The 19253-nt window shown below is 40.0% G+C and overlaps 1 protein-coding gene across 2 annotated transcripts in view; it reads right to left on the reverse strand.

Moving 5' to 3' along the window:
- Positions 1 to 13552: 13552 nt before the first annotated feature.
- Positions 13553 to 19253, reverse strand: part of LOC115932735 (putative neuroblastoma breakpoint family member 7) — a 52187-nt gene continuing 46486 nt past the window's right edge. Inside the window, exons 21-23 of one of the 2 annotated variants that reach the window (XM_063698387.1) lie at positions 17547 to 17783; positions 15320 to 15534; positions 13553 to 14724 (exon numbers count right to left, since the gene is read on the reverse strand). In XM_063698387.1, the coding sequence (XP_063554457.1) occupies positions 15329 to 15534; positions 17547 to 17783 (443 nt within the window). In that variant the 3' untranslated portion in view covers positions 13553 to 14724; positions 15320 to 15328. The remainder of the gene's footprint in view (positions 14725 to 15319; positions 15535 to 17546; positions 17784 to 19253) is intronic. The other variant, XM_063698413.1, reaches the window with a different exon arrangement.

Raw genomic sequence — 19253 nt, forward strand, 5'->3', positions numbered from 1 at the left:
GGAGTGGACCTCCAGCAAACTCCAACAGACGTGCAGCTGAGGGTCCTCACTGTTAAAAGGAAAACTAACAAACAGAAAGGACATCCACACCAAAACCCCATCTGTATGTCACTATTATCAAAGACAAAAGATAGATAAAACCACAAAGATGGGGAAAAAAACAGAACAGAAGAACTTAAGAATTCTAAAAATCTGAGCACCTCTCCTCCTCCAAAGGAATGCAGCTCCTCACCAGCAATGGAACAAAGCTGGACGGAGAATGACTTTGATGAGTTGAGAGAGGAAAGCTTCAGATGATCAAACTTCTCTGAGCTAAAGGAGGAAGTTTGAACCCATCGCAAAGAAGTTAAAAACCTTGAAAAAAGACTAGACGAATGGCTAACTAGAATAAACAATGCAGAGAAGTCCTTAAAGGACCTGATGGAGCTGAAAACCACGGCATGAGAACTACTTGACAAATGCACAAGCCTCAGTAGCCGATTCGATCAACTGGAATAAAGGGTATCAGTGATGGAAGATTAAATGAATGAAATGAAGTGAGAAGAGAAGATTAGAGAAAAAAAGAATAAAAAGAAATGAACAAAGCCTCCAAGAAATGTGGGACTATGTGAAAACACCAAATCTACCTCTGATTGGTGTACCTGAAAGTGACACGAAGAATGGAACCAAGTTGGAAAATACTCTGCAGGACATTATACAGGAGAACTTCCCCAACCTAGCAAGGCAGGCCAATATTCAAACTCAGGAAATACAGAGAATGCCACAAAGATACTCCTTGAGAAGAGCAACTCCAAGACACATAATGTCAGATTCACCAAAGTTGAAATGAAGGAAAAAATGTTAAGGGCAGCCAGAGAGAAAGGTCACGTTACCCACAAAGGGAAGCCCATCAGCATAACAGCTGATCTGTTACAAAATCAGCTGATCTGTCACAAAAATCCCTTCAAAAAATCAATGAATCCAGGAGCTGGTTTTTTGAAAACATCAACAAAATTGATAGACCGCTTGCAAGACTAACAAAGAAGAAAAGAGAGAAGAATCAAATAGATGCAATAAAAAATGAAATCGATAATCCGATCCCACAGAAATACAAACTACCATCGGAGAATACTATAAATACCTCTATGCAAATAAACTAGAAAATCTAGAAGAAATGGATAAATTCCTCGACACATACACCCTCCCAAGACTAAACCAGGAAGAAGTTGTATCTCTGAATAGACAATTAACAGGCTCTGAAATTGAGGCAATAATTAATAACTTACCAACCAAAAAAATTCCAGGACCAGATGGATTCACAGCCGAATTCTACCAGAGGTACAAGGAGGAGCTGGTACCATTCCTTCTGAAACTATTCCAATCAATAGAAAAAGAGGGAATCCTCCCTAACTCATTTTATGAGGCCAGCATCATCCTGATACCAAAGCCTGGCAGAGACATGACAAAAAAAAAGAGAATTTTAGACCAATATCCCTGATAACATCAATGCAAAAATCCTCAATAAAATACTGGCAAACCGAATCCAGCAGCACATAAAAAAGCTTATCCACCATGATCAAGTGGGCTTCATCCCTGGGATGCAAGGCTGGTTCAACATATGCAAATCAATAAATGTAATCCAGCATATAAACAGAACCAAAGACAAAAACCACATGATTATCTCAATAGATGCAGAAAAGGCCTTCGACAAAATCCAACAGCCCTTCATGCTAAAAACTCTCAATAAATTAGGTATTGATGGGATGTGCCTAAAAATAATGAGCTATTTATGACAAACGCACAGCCAATATCATACTGAATAGGCAAAAACTGGAAACATTCCATTTGAAAATTGGCACAAGACAGGGATGCCCTCTCTCACCACTACTGTACAACATAGTGTTGGAAGTTCTGGCCAGGGCAATCAGGCAGGAGAAAGAAATAAAGGGTATTCAGTTAGGAAAAGAGGAAATCAAATTGTCCCTACTTGCAGATGACATGATTGTATATCTAAAAAACCCCATCATCTCAGCCCAAAATCCCCTTAAGCTGATAAGCAGTTTCAGCAAAGTCTCAGAATACAAAATCATTGTGCAAAAATCACAAGCATTCTTATACACCAATAACAGACAGAGAGCCAAATCATGAGTGAACTCCCATTCACAATTGCTTCAAAGAGAATAAAATACCTAGGAATCCAACTTACAAGGGATGTGAAGGACCTCTCAGGAAGAACTACAAACCACTGCTCAACGAAATACAAGAGGACACAAACAAATGGAAGAACACTCCATGCTCATGGATAGGAAGAATCAATATCGTGAAAATGGCCATATTGCCCAAGGTAATTTATAGATTTAATGCCATCCCCATCAAGCTACCAATGACTTTCTTCACAGACTTTGAAAAAAACTACTTTAAAGTTCATATGGAACCAAAAAAGAGCCTGCATTGCCAAGCCAATCCTAAGCCAAAAGAACAAAGCTGGAGGCATCATGCTACCTGACTTCAAACTATACTACAAGGCTACGGTAACCAAAACAGCATGGTACTGATACCAAAACAGAGATATAGACCAATGGAACAGAACAGAGACCTCAGAAATAATACCACACATGTACAACTATCTGATCTTTGACAAACCTGACAAAAACAAGAAATGGGGAAAGGATTCCCTATTTAATAAATGGTGCTGGGAAAACTGGCTAGCCATATGTAGAAAGCTGAAACTGGATCCCTTCCTTACACCTTATATAAAAATTAATTCAAGATGGATTAAAGACTTAAATGTTAGACCTAAAGCCATAAAAACCCTAGAAGAAAACCGAGGCAATACCATTCAGGACATAGGCATGGTCAAGGACTTCATGTGTAAAACACCAAAAGCAATGGCAACAGAAGCCAAAATTGACAAATGGGATCTGATTAAACTAAAGAGCTTCTGCACAGCAAAAGAAACTACCATCAAAGCGAACAGGCAACCTACAGAATGGGAGAAAATTTTTGCAATCTACTCATCTGACAAAGGGCTAATATCCAGAATCTACAAGGAACTCAAGCAAATTTACAAGAAAAAAACAAACAACCCCATCAACAAGTGGGTGAGGGATATGAACAGACACTTCTCGAAAGAAGACATTTATGCAGCCAACAGACACATGACAAAATGCTCATCATCACTGGCCATCAGAGAAATGCAAATCAAAACCACAATGAGATATCATCTCACACCAGTTAGAATGGCGATCATTAAAAAGTCAGGAAACTACAGATGCTGTAGAGGATGTGGAGAAATAGGAACACTTTTACACTGTTGGTGGGACTGTAAACTAGTTCAACCATTGTGGAAGTCAGTGTGGCGATTCCTCAGGGATCTGGAACTAGAAATACCACTTGAACCAGCCATCCCCTTACTGGGTATATACCCAAAGGAATATAAATCATGCTGCTATAAAGGCACATGCACAAGTATGTTTATTGCGGCACTACTCACAATAGCAAAGACTTGGAACCAACCCAAATGTCCAACAATGATAGAATGGATTAAGAAAATGTGGCACATATACACCATGGAATACTATGCAACCATAAAAAATGATGAGTTCATGTCCTTCATAGGGACATGGATGAAGCTGGAAACCGTCATTCCCAGCAAACTATCGCAAGGACAAAAAACCAAACACCACATGTTTTCATTTATAGGTGGGAACTGAACAATGAGAACACTTGGACACAGGAAGGGGAACATCACACACCGGGGACTGTTTTGTGGTGGGGGGAAGGGGGAGGGATAGCATTAGGAGATATACCTAATGTAAATGATGAGTTAATGGGTGCAGCACACCAACATGGCACATGTATACGTATGTAACAAACCTGCGTATTGTGTACATGTACCCTATAACTTGAAGTATAATAAAAAATATATATTTTTAAAAATATATATTAAAATATATATTAAAATATATACATTAAAATATATATTTTAAAATATATATATTTAAATATATTAAAATATATTATATATACTAAAATATATATTTATATATAATATAAAATATATAAAATGTATATATTTATATATTAAATATATATATATAAAGAAAAAAGAGAGAGACAGAGATTTGCAGGAACATATTAAGGATGTATTTTAGAAATCAAACACAACTTTCAACGGAATAAAAGAGAAGAAAGATGAATTCAAAAGGACACAAGTGGGAAACCCAGATATGAGTAACACAATTTCCAGAAAAAAAAAAAAAAAAAAAGCTGTTTTAACAGTCGCAGCATTCAAGCTCCTCAGGAAAGGAGTTGGTTGGGAGCAGCATCCAGCAGTTTCAGGGGAAGAGGATGGGATGGAAGGGCTGTGCACCGTACAGGGAGCAGGACAGAGCCTGCCATGTCCTTCATGATCTTGGCCAGGGGTGATATGGCACAAATACCGCGAAGAACAGTCTTTGCTACAAGATCTAGACAAATGGGTTGTAAAACATCACTTGTTTCAGCTGGATGAGATCAAAGTGTCACTTTTATTTTGACTCTTTTCTTCTGGCTCTGGGCAAATGAGAGTCTTGTAAGTTTGTTGCTAATAGATTATCTCATTGTTTTGCAGAGAATTAAGGTAGCTGTAGATGGGCCGAATGTCTTCTGGAGCTGGTGCGGTCGGACAAGGCAGAGGAGCCCAGAGAGCTGCAACGTGAAGGCTGGAGAGAAAGTTCATAGAGGGTCTAAGACATGCCTGTGTTTCCGCTGCACGATCCTGAGTTCTTCCATCGGCTAACTAAAAGGTTGGTGGCTCAAGCCCAGTTAGGGACTCTGAGTTTTAAATGACCTCAGCTCACTTAAGATGAGCTTATGATGTATTTTCTCTCTTAGCTACCCTCTCCCCTAACTTTATTCTCAATCCCCCTGCTTTAAATCAGATGTGGTAAAATCCTGCCTGAACCCCAAAAATTTTATTTATATTATATATATAAAATATGTAAATATATATAATATAAATATATAATATATAAATATATACAATATATAAATATATACTATATATAAATATATAAAAAATAAAAAAAATATATATATGTTTTTTCAAGTACGAAACAAGTTCTGAAGAAGCAGAGCCTAGTTCTCACATGAATAATATTATTCTTTCTTCCTAAGGTTGGGTTTTACAGTTCCTGATTCCTGGAAAGCTGGTGTCAACGCCCTTAAGCCAAATCCATGAGGAACACACCTGACACTTAAAGGTGGATTTTTTACTACATATTGGGTACACTGTACACTACTCGGGTGACAGGAGCACTAAAATCTCAGACTTCACTCCTATACAATTCGTTCATGTAACAAAAAACCACTTTTTTGTTTCCCAAAAGCTATTGAAATAAAGAATGTATATGAAAGATAAAGGTATATTTTTCATTCCTTGCAGAGAGGGAGAACACTCTCCATGAACTTAAAATGCATAAAAAAATCGGTTTCAAAATACTGAACATCAGGCAAAAAAGGACAGTCATCCTTGATAGATGTGAACCAAACAGCTGAGCGCTTCAGTGCCTTCTGCTGACCGCCATTAAGGGAGATTACAAGCTAAGCACAGGGAGGGGAAAGTGAAAAGAAGCCCAGTGGACATTTTGAGTTGAGGACAGTGAGCAGAGTGTCCAGGGTAGTGTAGGCCCAAGGAAGCATGAAATCTATAAACAGAGCCCTAGCAAAGAGAGAGCTGCAGAAAGTAAATCACAGTGAATTTCAGTGGGTGCTCCTACTGGGTGAGCACAGTACTGATTGAGAAAGGATGGATCAGAGCATACATTTGATGAAACTATCCCAAGGCCAAAAGGAAAATCATTTGAAAAGATTAGAGAGTTCGTGCCTGGCTCACACACAAGACTGGGAATAGTGCCTGAATGATAATTAAAACTAAAATGAACTCATAACCTACAGGGCAAAGGAGGGCAGTTTCAAAAAGGTTTTTGCTCAGTAGCAGGAACCATGTAGTCCTAGACTGAGCCCTGCTCTGGACCACCTCACAACTCATAAAAAGAAGGCGGAAAATGATTAAACAATTTCCAAGTGATTTAACTACATCCCTGAAGAAAGCTAAAAATATATAGGAACACAAAAATATCCAGCACTCAGCAAGGTAATATACACAATATCGGGTGTACCATCAAAGACTTTGAGGCATGAAAAGACATCTGTATGAGGAAGTGAGTAAATCTTTGGAAGCTGACCCAGCCTAGAAATAAACCCACCCATATATGATCAACTGATCTTTGACAGAGACGCCAGAAAACATGATAGGGATAACAAAGTCTCTTCTATAAATGGTGCTGGGGAAACTGGATATCCAAACACAAAATAATGAAATTGGACCCTTGTCTTATGCCATATACATAATTAACTTGAAATAGATTAAAACTTCGTAAATCAAAGAAAAATGACCAAGGCAAGTCTCAATTATTTTAGTAAGCTTATTTGTCAAGGTTAAAGATGCACCCAGGAAAGATCATAGATCCACAGGAAAAAATGTGGTCCATGTTTTATCCAAAGAGGATCTGGGTACCTCAATATTTAAAGGGAACATGGCAAGTACTGAGGAAAGAGGAAGGAATTTTTTTAATGGGGTGGATAAGAGGCAAGTTGTTGCAACTGGCTGCAATTCTTTTGAGTCTTTGATCAGCCATTTACATGCGGTGGGGGTGGGTGTAAGAAAATAATTGAGCTTGGGGAATCTGCATTTTTATGTAGGATAATGTAAACATCTGGCAGAGAAAGCAATTACATATGCTCTGTCTTTGGTGAGCAGAGGGATGACTGAGTTTTTTCCTTTGTCCTGTACCTGTGAAGAGAAGCTATGAATTTACATTGTCAGGTTGAAATTTAACAGAACTGTTTTAGGGTAAAGATCTTGGGCCCCACAAGGAATTTCCTTGTGAGCAAATTGTGAGGGAGCTATGTAGCTTCATCTTTGTAACTATTCTATTTAGGAATAAAATGGGAGGCAGGTTTGCATGACCCAGTTCCCAGCTTGACTTTTGCTTTTGGCATAGTGAGTTTGGGGTCCTGAGGTTTCTTTTCCTTTCACAACTTCAATGTGAAACATTAAAATTCCTAGAAGAAAACATAGAGAAAAAGCTCTTTGACATTGGTCTTGAAAATGATTTTTTTATATGGCACCAAAAGTACAGGAAATAAAAGCAAAAGTAAACAAGTGGGATTGCATCAGGAATCTGAACAGCAAAGCCAGCTATTTTAAAAAAAGAAAAGGCAACCTATGGAATGGGAGAAAATATTTGCAACCTATAAATAGGGTAAGATGTTAATATCCAAAATATGTAAGGAACTCACACAATTCAATAGCCAAAATACCAAATAACCTGATTAAAATATGGGCAAAGGATCTGAATAGATATTTGTCCAAAGAAGACATACAATAGTCAATAGGTATATGGAAAGGTGCTCAACATCAGTAATCCTCGGGGAAATGCAGATCAAAACCACAGTGAGACAGTGCCTCTCACCCATCAGGTTGGTTATTATCAGAAAGACAAGAAATAGTAAGTGTTAGCAAGGGTATGGAGAAACAGGAACTCCTGCATATTGTTGGTGGGGATGTAAATTGGTGCAGCCATTATGGAAAACACTGTGAAGGCTCCTCAAAACATTACCAACAGAACTACCAAACAACCCAGCAATTAAACTTCTGGGTATATAATCAAAGGAAATTAAATCAGTATCTCAAAGAGATATTTGCTTCCCCATGTTTATCACAGCGTTATTCATAGTAGCCAAGACATGAAAACAGCCTAAGTCTGCTGGTGATGAAAGGATAAGGAAACTTTGGTATATATATGTATTTGGTGTATACGTGGTGTCTTTCTGTGTGTGTGTGTATATTTGGCGCATATACACACACACACACACACACACACACACAGTTTTGGTGTATTTATATACCACACATAAAATATAATATTTTTCATCCATAAAAAGGAATGAAACCCTGTCATTTGTGATTATATGGGTGAACCTAGAAGGCATTATGTAAGCAAAATAAGCCAGACACAGAACAACAAGTACTGCACAATCTCACTTATACATGGAAACTAAAAAAGTTGAATTCATAGAAGCAGAGAGTAGAATGGTGGCTACCAGAAGAGGGGAGGGAGGTGGGGAATGAGGAGATGTTGGTCAAAGAGTACAAAGCTTCAGTTATGTAGGATGAATTGTAACAGAGTGCCCCCATTCTTCCTACAATAAAGGGAATGAATTACTTCATTAAATTAGTATTTTCTCTTCTCTTTTCCTCCCCCCTTTTCCCGGTTCTCTGTTTCTTGCCTAGCCCTTCAGAAATGCAAACATAACCTTTCACCTCCCTCTACCAGACATACCCTTCAGAACAAGTTCTTCTGTGTGCTTCAACATAGATCTCTCCTCAGGAGTGGACAGTTGATTTGCAGACCAAAGCACACCCACCACAAAACTTCCACCCTCCAGGGGTCACCTCAGAACTTACACCCACTAGGAGGTCATGTCGAAAGCATGCCACTTGGCCACTTTTACAACTTACTTCTGACCAGAAAAGCACTACCTAGACTGCCCAGTGAAGAACTACCTGGGAGCAGGGAAATCCTCTATCCTGACTCACTTCCCCCTTTAACTTATAAAAATCCACGTTTTGCTCCAAAGGTGAAACGACATTCAAAGCAGGACACTTTATGCTTCTTCCCCCCAACTAGCTACAGAAATAAATTCACTTTTTTTGTACCAGGCATCACACTTATTTGGACTCTACATGCAGCAAGCAACTAAACTGCTTTTGGTTACAGTATGAGTTTTAGAGATCTAACGTTCAGCATGGGGACTATGGTTAATGCTGTATTGTATATTTGAAGTCTGCTAAAAGAGTAGATCATATGTTGTCACTACCCAAAAAAGGAACTACTGAAGCGGTGGATGTGCTAATTAGTGTGACTGTAGCCATTAATTCATTATGTATGTGTATATCTAAACATCATGTGGAACATTTTAAATATAGACAATTTTAATAAAATTTCTGCAAAGATTCCTTTAAACAAACATTTATAATAGCATCAAAACATATAAACTACATAGCAAAAGATGTGAAAGCCTTTACACTGAAGACTGCACAGTATTGCTGAGAGCAATTAAAGATCTTTGGAATAGGAGGTGTTTATTCTTGTTTTTCAAGATTGTTTTTGCTATTTGAGGATATTTGCAATTTCTTCTGAATAAGTTCTTCTTTTGTATTTCTGCAAAAAAGGAAAAAAAGGCCACTGGAATTTGCATAAGATTGCATTGAATCTGTAGATTGTTTTAAATGGTATTTCCATTTTAACTCTATCAAATCTTCCAACCCACGGACATAAGATGTCTTTCCATTTATTTAGTTCTTCTTTAACCTCATTAAGCAATGTTATCTGGTTTTCAGTGTACAAGTATTTCACCTTCTTAAATTTATTGCTAGGTATGTTATTCTTAAGGGTGTTGTTATAAATAAAATGTATTAATTTTCCTTTAAAATTTTTGATTGTTAATACAACTGGTTTTTATCTGTTTATCTTGTTTGCTGAAAGTTTGCTGAATTAGTTTAACTCCAGTAATTGTGTGTGTGTGTGTGTGTGTGTGTGTGTGTGTGTGTATTTGGTATTTTCTTAATATTATAGGATCATGTCATCTGAAAAGTGAGATAATATTTTTCTTTCCAAGCCATTTTACTCATCTTCAATTTTGAAAGATATTTTGACTGGGTATAGAATTCTAGGTTGGCAGGGTTTTTTTTATTTTTTCAGTACTTTAAAGCTATTGTAAACTTCTTGTTTGTAATGTTTCTGATGAGAAATCGGATGCTATCCTTACATTTAGTCATCTGCATGTAACATATTTTTCCCCCTTTTGTTCCTCTTCGAATTTTCTCTTCATCAATGGTTTTTATCAATTTGAGTATGGTGTTCTTTGGTGTCATTTTTTCATGTTTCTTGTCATTAGTATACATTATGTTTCTGGAATATTTGGGGTTTATGGCTTTCATGAAGCTTAGAAACCTTTCATCCAGTATGTTTTAAATATTTTTCTATCCCTCTTATCCACTCCATTCCCTTTAGGGATTCCATTTAGCCCTATAGTAGACTGTTTAAAGTTTTTCCACTGATGGGCTTTTTATTTTTTAAATTCATTTTTTCCTTTGTGTTTCATTTGTGTTCATTTCTATTGCTATTCCCTCTAATTCATCAATCTTTTCCTCTACAATGTTCAATCCAGTGCATTTTTTAAAAAATTTCAGACAGTAAACTGTAGTTTTCACTTGTGGAATTTGATATTTTAAAAATAACTCCCATATCTTCATTTAATTAAAATTATAATAACTGCTCTAACATCCTTGCCTATTTCTAACGTGTGTCATTTTCAATGAATTATTTCATTCTTCATTATGTCTCATGTTTTCCTGCCACTTTGCCTGTTTGAGATTCTGGGATTTGATGCCACACATTTGATGTCAATGGCCAAATGTGCCCAGTGGCACAACTCAGCCTCAGTGTCTATACACACCCAAGCTTTTGCAGCAGAAGAGGCAGAGAGAGCAGAGGTGAGTGTGCCACACACGGGGGTAGGGAGTACCCCACTTGGGCTTGGGGCTTTCCTCTGCCTCATTGAAAAAATATGTGTTCCTTTTCTTTTCCATAAGACCTGCCCTACTTCAAGCCCTATCCCTCCAATGATCAGGACAGTCCTCTCTCCAGTCTCATCCCTCCAATGGATGGACAATGGTTCAAAACAATTCAGGAGAGAAAGCATTGTCTTGTCAACAAATTGTGTTGACAAAACTGGACATCCACAGGCAAAAATAGAAAAAATTCACACATGCTGGTGAGGTTGTGGAGAAAAACGAATGCCTTTACACTGTTGGTGGGAGTGTAACTGTCAACCATTGTGGAAGACAGTGTAGTGATTCCTTTAAGACCTAGAGACAGAAATACCATTTGACCCAGCAATCCCATTACTAGGTATATACCCAAAGGGATATAAATTATGCTGTTATAAAGATATATGCCTGCATATGTTCACTGCAGCACTATTCACAATAGCAAAGACATGGAATCAACATAAATACCCATTAATGATAGACTATATGAAGAAAATGTGGAATATATACACATGGAATACTATGCAGCCATAAAAAGGAATAAGATTATGTCCTTTGCAGGGACATGGAGGGAGTTGGAAGCCATTATCCTCAGCAAACTAACACAGGAACAGAAAACAAAACCCTGCATATTCTCGCTTGTAAGTGGGAGCTGAATGATGAGAACACATGGACAGATAGGGTGCGGGTGGAGACAACACACACTTGGCCCTGTTGGGGGGTGGGAAGTGGGAGGAGGGAGAGCATCAGGAAGAGTAGCTAATGGATGCTGGGCTTAATACCTAGGTGATGAGATGATCTGTGCAGCAAACCACCATGGCACATGTTTACCTATGTAACCAACCTGCACGTCCTGCACCTGTACCCCTGAACATAAAATAAAAGTTGAAGTAAAAAACAATAAACAAAGAAAGAAAAAAAATCCACTTAAACGTCCATACTTGGACAAACACTAACTCAAAATTGATTATAGAACTAAATGTAAACTGCAAATCTAGAAAACTTACAGTAGAAAACACAAAAGAAAATTTTCATGATGTAGAGTTAGGCACTAAGTACTCTTAGGTATCATATCAACACAAACTATTAAAGAAAACATTGATACATTCAACTTCATAAAAATTAAAAATTCTTGGTCAGCACAAAACACTGTTAAAAGAATAAAAGCATATGCTAAAAATTGGGAAAAAATATGAAAATCCCACATATGACGAAGGACCTATATAATGGTTAATTGTGTGTGTCACTGTGACCAAGCCCCAGTGTGCCAGGACATTTGTTCCAACATTATTCTGGGTGTGTGCTGGAGGGTGTTTCTGGATGACATTAACACTGGAATAGACAGACTAAGTGAAGCAGATTGTCCATCCTAATGTGGGTGGGCCTCATCCAATCAACCAAAAGCCGAAGGATAAGGAAAAGGTTTAATAAGAAGGAGATGCTTTCCTGGGCATCCAGCTTTCCATCTTGGGAATTGCGGCCTCCATAATCATGTGTCCAAATTTATATACACATATTATATGTATGCACATGTATATATACATACATGTACATGCCATATACTTATATACACATATATGTATACATACATTTCATAAGTAAGTAGGAAGGATTGTATTTTTAATAGTTCAGTTATTCAATGATAATTGCTGAGCTGGCCAATGAATATGAAGGAGTTCTATTATATGATTCTGTGTCCTTTTTTTATACTATTGAAGTTCTGCATTTGAAGAAGTAGGATAGGATAATAGCTGATTTTCTCCACATACACTTCAAAGCCCTACGAATTAACACAGAGTCAAAAATACCACCCACAACCCTGCCCCTAAACACCAAGGCTAGAGAACCCTGTGGCCCTCCGATGATTTTCTTTAGCCGGGTCTGGGAGCCACACAACAGAGGGAGCAGGAAACACTATGCAAATAGAGGCCAGGACAGCAGTGAGGGCCTGTTCATGACAGAACACAGGTAAAACTAGCCTCAGAAAGCGAATGTGGAGAAACACGATCATCCCTGAGACCTGGTGGATTAGAGCACTGGCTATTGGGGAATTGAAAAGAAGGGGCTTCACCATGCAGAGGACCAGAGGTGCCAATCTCGGAAATGCAGAATTGTGTTCCCCATCTGGGAAGTGAGGAGGGCCTCTCCCCGGCCACTGTGCAGCCTTCCAAGTGTGAACTGACAGCCTTGTGTGTGATCTCTTCTGTCTTCCCAAAGTTTGCATTTTCAACATTAAAGATTACTCTTTAATTAAAAAAAAAAAAGCATGCTAAACTCAGCAAGACCCTATTCCATCATGAGAACTCTGTCAAGAATAAATTCCCTTCAACAAGTGATGCCCAGGACACTCACTTTTGAATAGCTCATGAGCCTCAGCATATTTAATTGTGGATCTAAACCAAAAGCCAAGGTGGAGACAAGGTGGGAAACACAGGCTGTCACTGGTATATACTTGGGTTGAACTAACACTATAAGAAATGGCAGGTTAAGAGGTCAGAGAAGAGGAAAATAATATCTTTGGTTGTCATAGTGGTAAAAATTTAACTTCAAAGAGAAGATTAAAAATGTATAAACCAAATATTAGAAGTGTGTCAAGTTAAAAGGGGACCAGCGATGTCAAAACATTTTTAGTGCACTTTCAAACATGAGCTACACAACCCTTCCTAAATAACAAACAAAAGACACACACACAAACAAAGACAACAAAATAACATTGACAAAGAAATGTAGTAAATACCATCCACTACATATGATAAACATAGACTAAAATACGGAAGAGTTTAGAATGTAAACAGGTAAATAAGAATGTTTTCATTAATCTGTATCCTTATCCACTAAAACCAATCATAATAATAAAAGCTTAAAACATAGTATGTAAAAAAATCCACTAGTCCAGAGTGATAGGCAGGAAAATTTTAAACAGATTTAAAACATAAACATTTTAATTTTAATAGACTAAAATTAATCTTGGATGAAAGTTAAAATGTGGGCAGGGAATATTCTTTTTCACAACAGAATGCCAGCAGAAACAAGTTCATAGTAAGGACTGAGATAGAAATTTCCAATGTACAAACATAAATATAATAACTGACACAGCCAGGGGTGATTGATGATGAAATGCTCAGAGGAAGATTGTTAGAATACAGGGTATTTGTACTTTTTCAAACCACTTTCCAAATTAATTATAAATCAGGTGTCTTTACAAGGGACAGATCTCCTAGACCCCTCCTTAACCAGGTAACCAGTCCTGATATCACAATAATGGTGATGGACAAACTGGAACTTCTCTGCCCGCAGATGGACTGAGGTTGGAAACTCACAGCATTGACTTTGCAGTGTTCCTGGCAAAACATTCAGGCTGAATTTAATCATAAGGAAATTTTCTGACAACTTCAGAATGAAGAAAATTGAGCCAGACAGCTGACGTCCTCTACAAACAAATCCATGTCACCACCATCAATGACAACAACAAAAAGATGAGGAGATACTTTGGGTTCAAAATGACTAAAGAAGTGAGCTACATTATCTTTTCAATCCTTTTAAACCCAAAATGTCTCTTCTCTTTTTGTTGTGTGATTTGTGGTGACATGGACTGTGTGAAGGAGAGGGGTCAGTTGTCCTGCTCAGTGTTCTACATTCTGCAGTTGTCTGGTGATTACTTCCTATGAAACTCAGGCTAAGTGTTTTCAGCAAGAATATGGCATTGTTCATATTCTGCACTGGCAGAGTCCCGGGTGACATGCTGTCTCCTGCCAGCGGCTCCTGACTCCTGTTCTCTACAGGATGGAATTGAGAGGAGCAGGGCTAAGGCCCCTCAATGCTGTTTGTCCATCTGGGAATTGGTCTCCTTGGGTATTCATCTCAAGTGGAAATGGGAACGATTGTGGTTTCTCAAATCAAAGGAGCCTAGTGGTTTGCAATCATCAAGAGCATTCTGTGTCTAAAATTCAATCCTCAGTGAAGGACCCCTGCAGTGTTGTTTGGACTTAAACTTGCTTTGCTGTTTTAGTTTTTTTCATCAAGTGGAAAACCTACTTTTTGTGACATCCTTTCTTCTTTTTCATCCTTCCAGCAGTATTTGGAATCTGTAGGAGAGAGGAAAGAAAAAATGAAAAAAGCATCTATGTCAGTCTTGCTGATGGCTGAGTCTGGAGGGATTGCTAAGCGGTGATAGCCCAGGGGCAAACTGAGCTCCTGTTGGGAGGATGAGCTGAAGCCTGAGCCTCCGGCTGGCTGAAGAGACGAGCATCATCCACAAGTGAGAAGAAAACATCCCTGAACTTCCAGTCAGCCTGGAGTGCAGATATAGGGACCGGCCTATGCCCAACCAGCATCTGATGACATCAGCCCCTTTCTTCCTGATCCCGTTTGTCCGGAGCAGAGTGATGGCTTTTCACACCTCCCAGGGAGGATGTGCTCAGCATCAACCATGCACACTCAGAAGCAGAGGGCTGTAGAAGGAGAGGGCCTTTTGCAAAGAAAACCACCCCCTTACAACTCCATGTCCCAGTCTTTTGGGAATGAGAATGAGAGCAGATTATTGGAAGAACCCTGGATGTGAGAAGCACCAGGGGCCTCAGACAATACCCACAAATAGGGAAGAGAAAAGCAGTGGGAGAAGGAGCTGTCATCATAGAGGAATAAGGAGTGAGGGCCGCTAAGAGCCATAGATGTGATTACCTTCCTGCTCTAAGCTTGCAGGCCAGGGAATCTGCATGCCAGTCTCCACTTGCTGAACGGCAGTTTTCTTTTGATCATTTTTGGTTTTAGGACACTTGACGCGTGAATGTGGCCAATGACTTGATGCCCATGTGTGTTGTCAGCTGAACCTTCAAGAGCATCACCTTCCAGCTGGGGAGGGTTCTTCATTGCAAGGGAAGGCTCTAAACCCAGCTCTGAAAATAAAACCACAGACAATGGGATCCACTGGCACTGATGATCTTACTGTGACTCTCCTTCTACCCAAAGAACATCAAGTAAGGAAGAGTGGCATCCGAAGGGTGAGGGGAAACCAGTGGAGTCACTTCGATATTTTCTTTTCTGTTGATCTTTCTCACATTACCCAGCAATGACAAGATTGCCAGGAAGCAAAGACACTCCCAATCCACAAAAATATTCAAAAAACGTAGGATTAAGAAACACAAATAGATTACAGGTAGATAAAGCAAGGAAATCACACTGTATATAGACTGTACTTTTGGGAGGGAAGACATTATAAAAATCAAGCAAAATCAAAGTTAAAGCAGAGCTGAGCTCAAACAGGAGATGGGGTGGCAGGGCTTGGCAGGGCAGCAGCCCATGGGACACAGAGGTGAGATCAGACAGAGGTGACAGCAGCTGATGAAAGAAAAGAACCAAGGAGACTAAATCTGGAGAATTTACAAAACTTGCACCATTATGTGATCTACTGCATGTATATACACCCTATATAGCCTACACACCAAATATGCTTAATATATGTGACAAATGCCATAAATGCATATATCTATATATATTAATCTAACGAAAAAATATTGTACAGGGATTTGGCAGATATTGAATGTAACAGTATAATCACTATTCTCATCCATAAACATTGGAAAAAATAGAAATATGAGAATATTGAGAAGAAAAAGTGTGGTGAGAAAGAAATGACCACTTGGAAAGCTAGGAGAAAATCACCAGCTGAAGGAACATAAAACAAAAGGCATTCATTCTGTCCTCTTACCTGGAGCCTGGTTCATGCTCTAGACTCCAGGGAAAATGAGCAAGAGAGGATGTGTCTGAGCCAGTGGGGTGAGTCTTGGCTGGGGGTGTGGGAATCCATGGAGAAACAAAAGAGATTCCAGTGGGAAGAAATCAGTTTAAATACTTGAAGTTACCATGGCACATGTCAGGGACTACGCATCCCCTGACACTCACTGAGCGTCTTCCATGTGTCCTCTCCATGGACCCAGATGGTGCTCGTTATCTCACATGACCCTCCCTCCTCCTGAGGACATGGGTCTCTTTATTCCTCAGGTGAGGGCATTGCCTGACAGATGAGCACCAGTATGCCCCAGGGGCTCCAGGAGGAGATATTGAGTGGGACAGAGAGTAAGGATGAACACAACCTAGGGTTTTAAAGAAATCTGAGCAGAAGTGGATCCCTGGGAGAAGGAAACTGAGGATGTGGCCGTTGGATGTGAGTGGAGATGATGAACTAAATGGAGTTTCATAAAAGAGACTGACTTGTACACTTTCCAAGTGAAAGCCGCCCTTTTATTTCAAAAACAATAGAAAAAGCAGAAGAAGCTGGATATGTCAGGAGACTGACTTGTGGGCCCAGGATTTACTCTTTTACTGAATGTGCCTAATAGGTTACTGTTGAAAGTGTCTGATAAGGGAAAATTGGCCTCATGAGGGATGGGGAAGGAGAGGAAGCAAACTGGCAAAGGAGACTTTCTGAGAAAGGAAAGGAAGAGGGGTCCCTAGAAAGCAGAGATCCGAACAATTGCTCTACCTCAGATGAAATAATGCATCTGAAGTAACTTTCTAAGTGTGAATTTGCAGAAAGAGAAAAGGATTTGATATTATCTATTCATAGGTTTACTGAGCAATTGTTATTGAATCTGGCCCTCTGGAAATTATCATAATTAATACTCTAATGATGGCAGGTAGATACTATTTTTCAGGTATCTCATATGAGGGAACTGAGATGTAAACAGCAAAAAGACAATAACCTTGGCCAAAGTGAACAACCAGAAAGTGGCAAAGCCAGGACCGGAGAGCAAATTTGATCCTAAGCCCCAGGCACTTGCTCACCAGCATCGGGGATTTCAGCTTGACTCTGAGGGAGCATGAAGAGGCCCCATTGTCTCCTCTACCCACAGTACCATGACCACCAACACCCAGATTAGAGCTTTCTGGTCCCCCTTTCCTTCCCTACCTTGGAAAGGCCATTGGTTCCCAGGATCAGCATTGGCTGTGAAGCTGCAGATGGTGGAGGAAACGCCCTTTCTGGTTAAGCTATAGCCACAGTCAAACTCTTGATCCAGCTGTAGTCGCAAAGAATTGGGCACCAGGGTGCTTGGCTGCAGCTGTGCCTGTGAAGCCTGCACCTCTGACAGGTGGTGGCTGATGTCTCCACTCCAAGGCCCGTGGGGATAAGCTTCCTGGGTGGGAGCTGAAAGAGAAGGGGCTTCAGTAGGAACAACCTCAGTTTTCCATTTGTTAGGCATGCCCAGAACACCTATCCTCGATGTGCCTGCCTCTCAGTAAAGCCACCCAGTGAACCAGGACACACAGGCAGACATCATGTAAATGTAGGCATGGTCACCTTTCCTGTCTGTGCCTGGGGATGCTGAGATGGCAGGTGCCCAGGCTGGGTGTCCCTGAAGTGAAATACCCCTGCTTCAGCCCAGAGGGCTTTGGATTGGCTAACAAGGTCATGCCAATTATTCTGTCATTATTGATCTCTTTCCAGTGGCCTAGAGGGAAACTTCTAGAGAGCCCTCAGAGCATAGGAGAGGAGGAGTTATTTTTCTCCACACATAGGGGTATAAGAACAGGGCAAGAGTTAGAGCTGCCAGGCTTTGGGAAAGAACCATGGAAAAGGGGGTTGGGATCCTGTAGCCCAAACACTAAATGAGGAAAACTTTTCAGGGTTCTGGAACATTTTGAATTTCACATTGCCTATAATGGTTTTACCACCTGCCCACACATATACATCTTATTGCCATATAGTGGGTGTCCGCAGCCATAAGCAGTGTTGTAGAGGGACCAGTCCCTTCGTGGACACTTAGGGGCCACAGGTATTACCGATCAGCCTGTGTGGTTCTGTAGGGAAACAACACCGAGCACAATCCTCATCTTACCCACTCCTCCAGTGGGGTCCGGGCAGCACCCCCTCATAAAAATTATTGCTATTTCCACAGGAAGAGAAAATCACACTCTCAGAAAGTGGACTAAGGAAAGACTTCCAGTGGACTCAAGCCAGTCCAGATCAGTCTCAGAAGAGGGACGGGGCCCACAGGGCCTGATCCACGTTGCTGCAGGGCTCCTCTCTCTCCTCCCCTCTGCACATCCTCATTCTCACCAAGGTTAAAAATGCCTTCCGTGTATCTGTTCTCCTTTGTCTTCCTGAGAGGACAGTGATCACTGATGCCTGGCTTCATACACCCCACCAACTGCTTTCTCTGATTCTGCCATCTCCACACTAGCAATTATACCACTAGCAATTTATCACCCAAAAGCCCTGTTCTTTCCACATTCCTACTCTGCTTCTGAAAACTCTCTCTCCACTGCCCACTGCACGACTCTCCCTGCTCACCCTGCCTTTGTTCTCCTTCTGTCTTCTGCCCCGTGATCCCATCCAGCATCACCTCCCACCACTCCCTCATACAGATTCTCCCCTGGAGTCAGGCTGGCTGTTCCCTGGCCCAGCCCTGCACAGGGTGCCTTCCAGCTTCTGGATCTTTGTCCAGGAGCACTTCTCTTGGCTTGGTGTGGCCTCCTTAGTTACTCAGGGTACAGTTTATTGATCATTAACCATCAGTCACTTAGGACACTCTAAGATTTTAAGATCGTTCATACTGGGCAAATGAGAAAAACATCCCGAAACAATAAATCTCATTGGTGAAGACTGGGCAAACAA

This window comes from Gorilla gorilla, chromosome 1 (assembly GCF_029281585.2).
Source record: "Gorilla gorilla gorilla isolate KB3781 chromosome 1, NHGRI_mGorGor1-v2.1_pri, whole genome shotgun sequence".
Classification (NCBI taxonomy): Eukaryota; Metazoa; Chordata; class Mammalia; order Primates; family Hominidae; genus Gorilla; species Gorilla gorilla.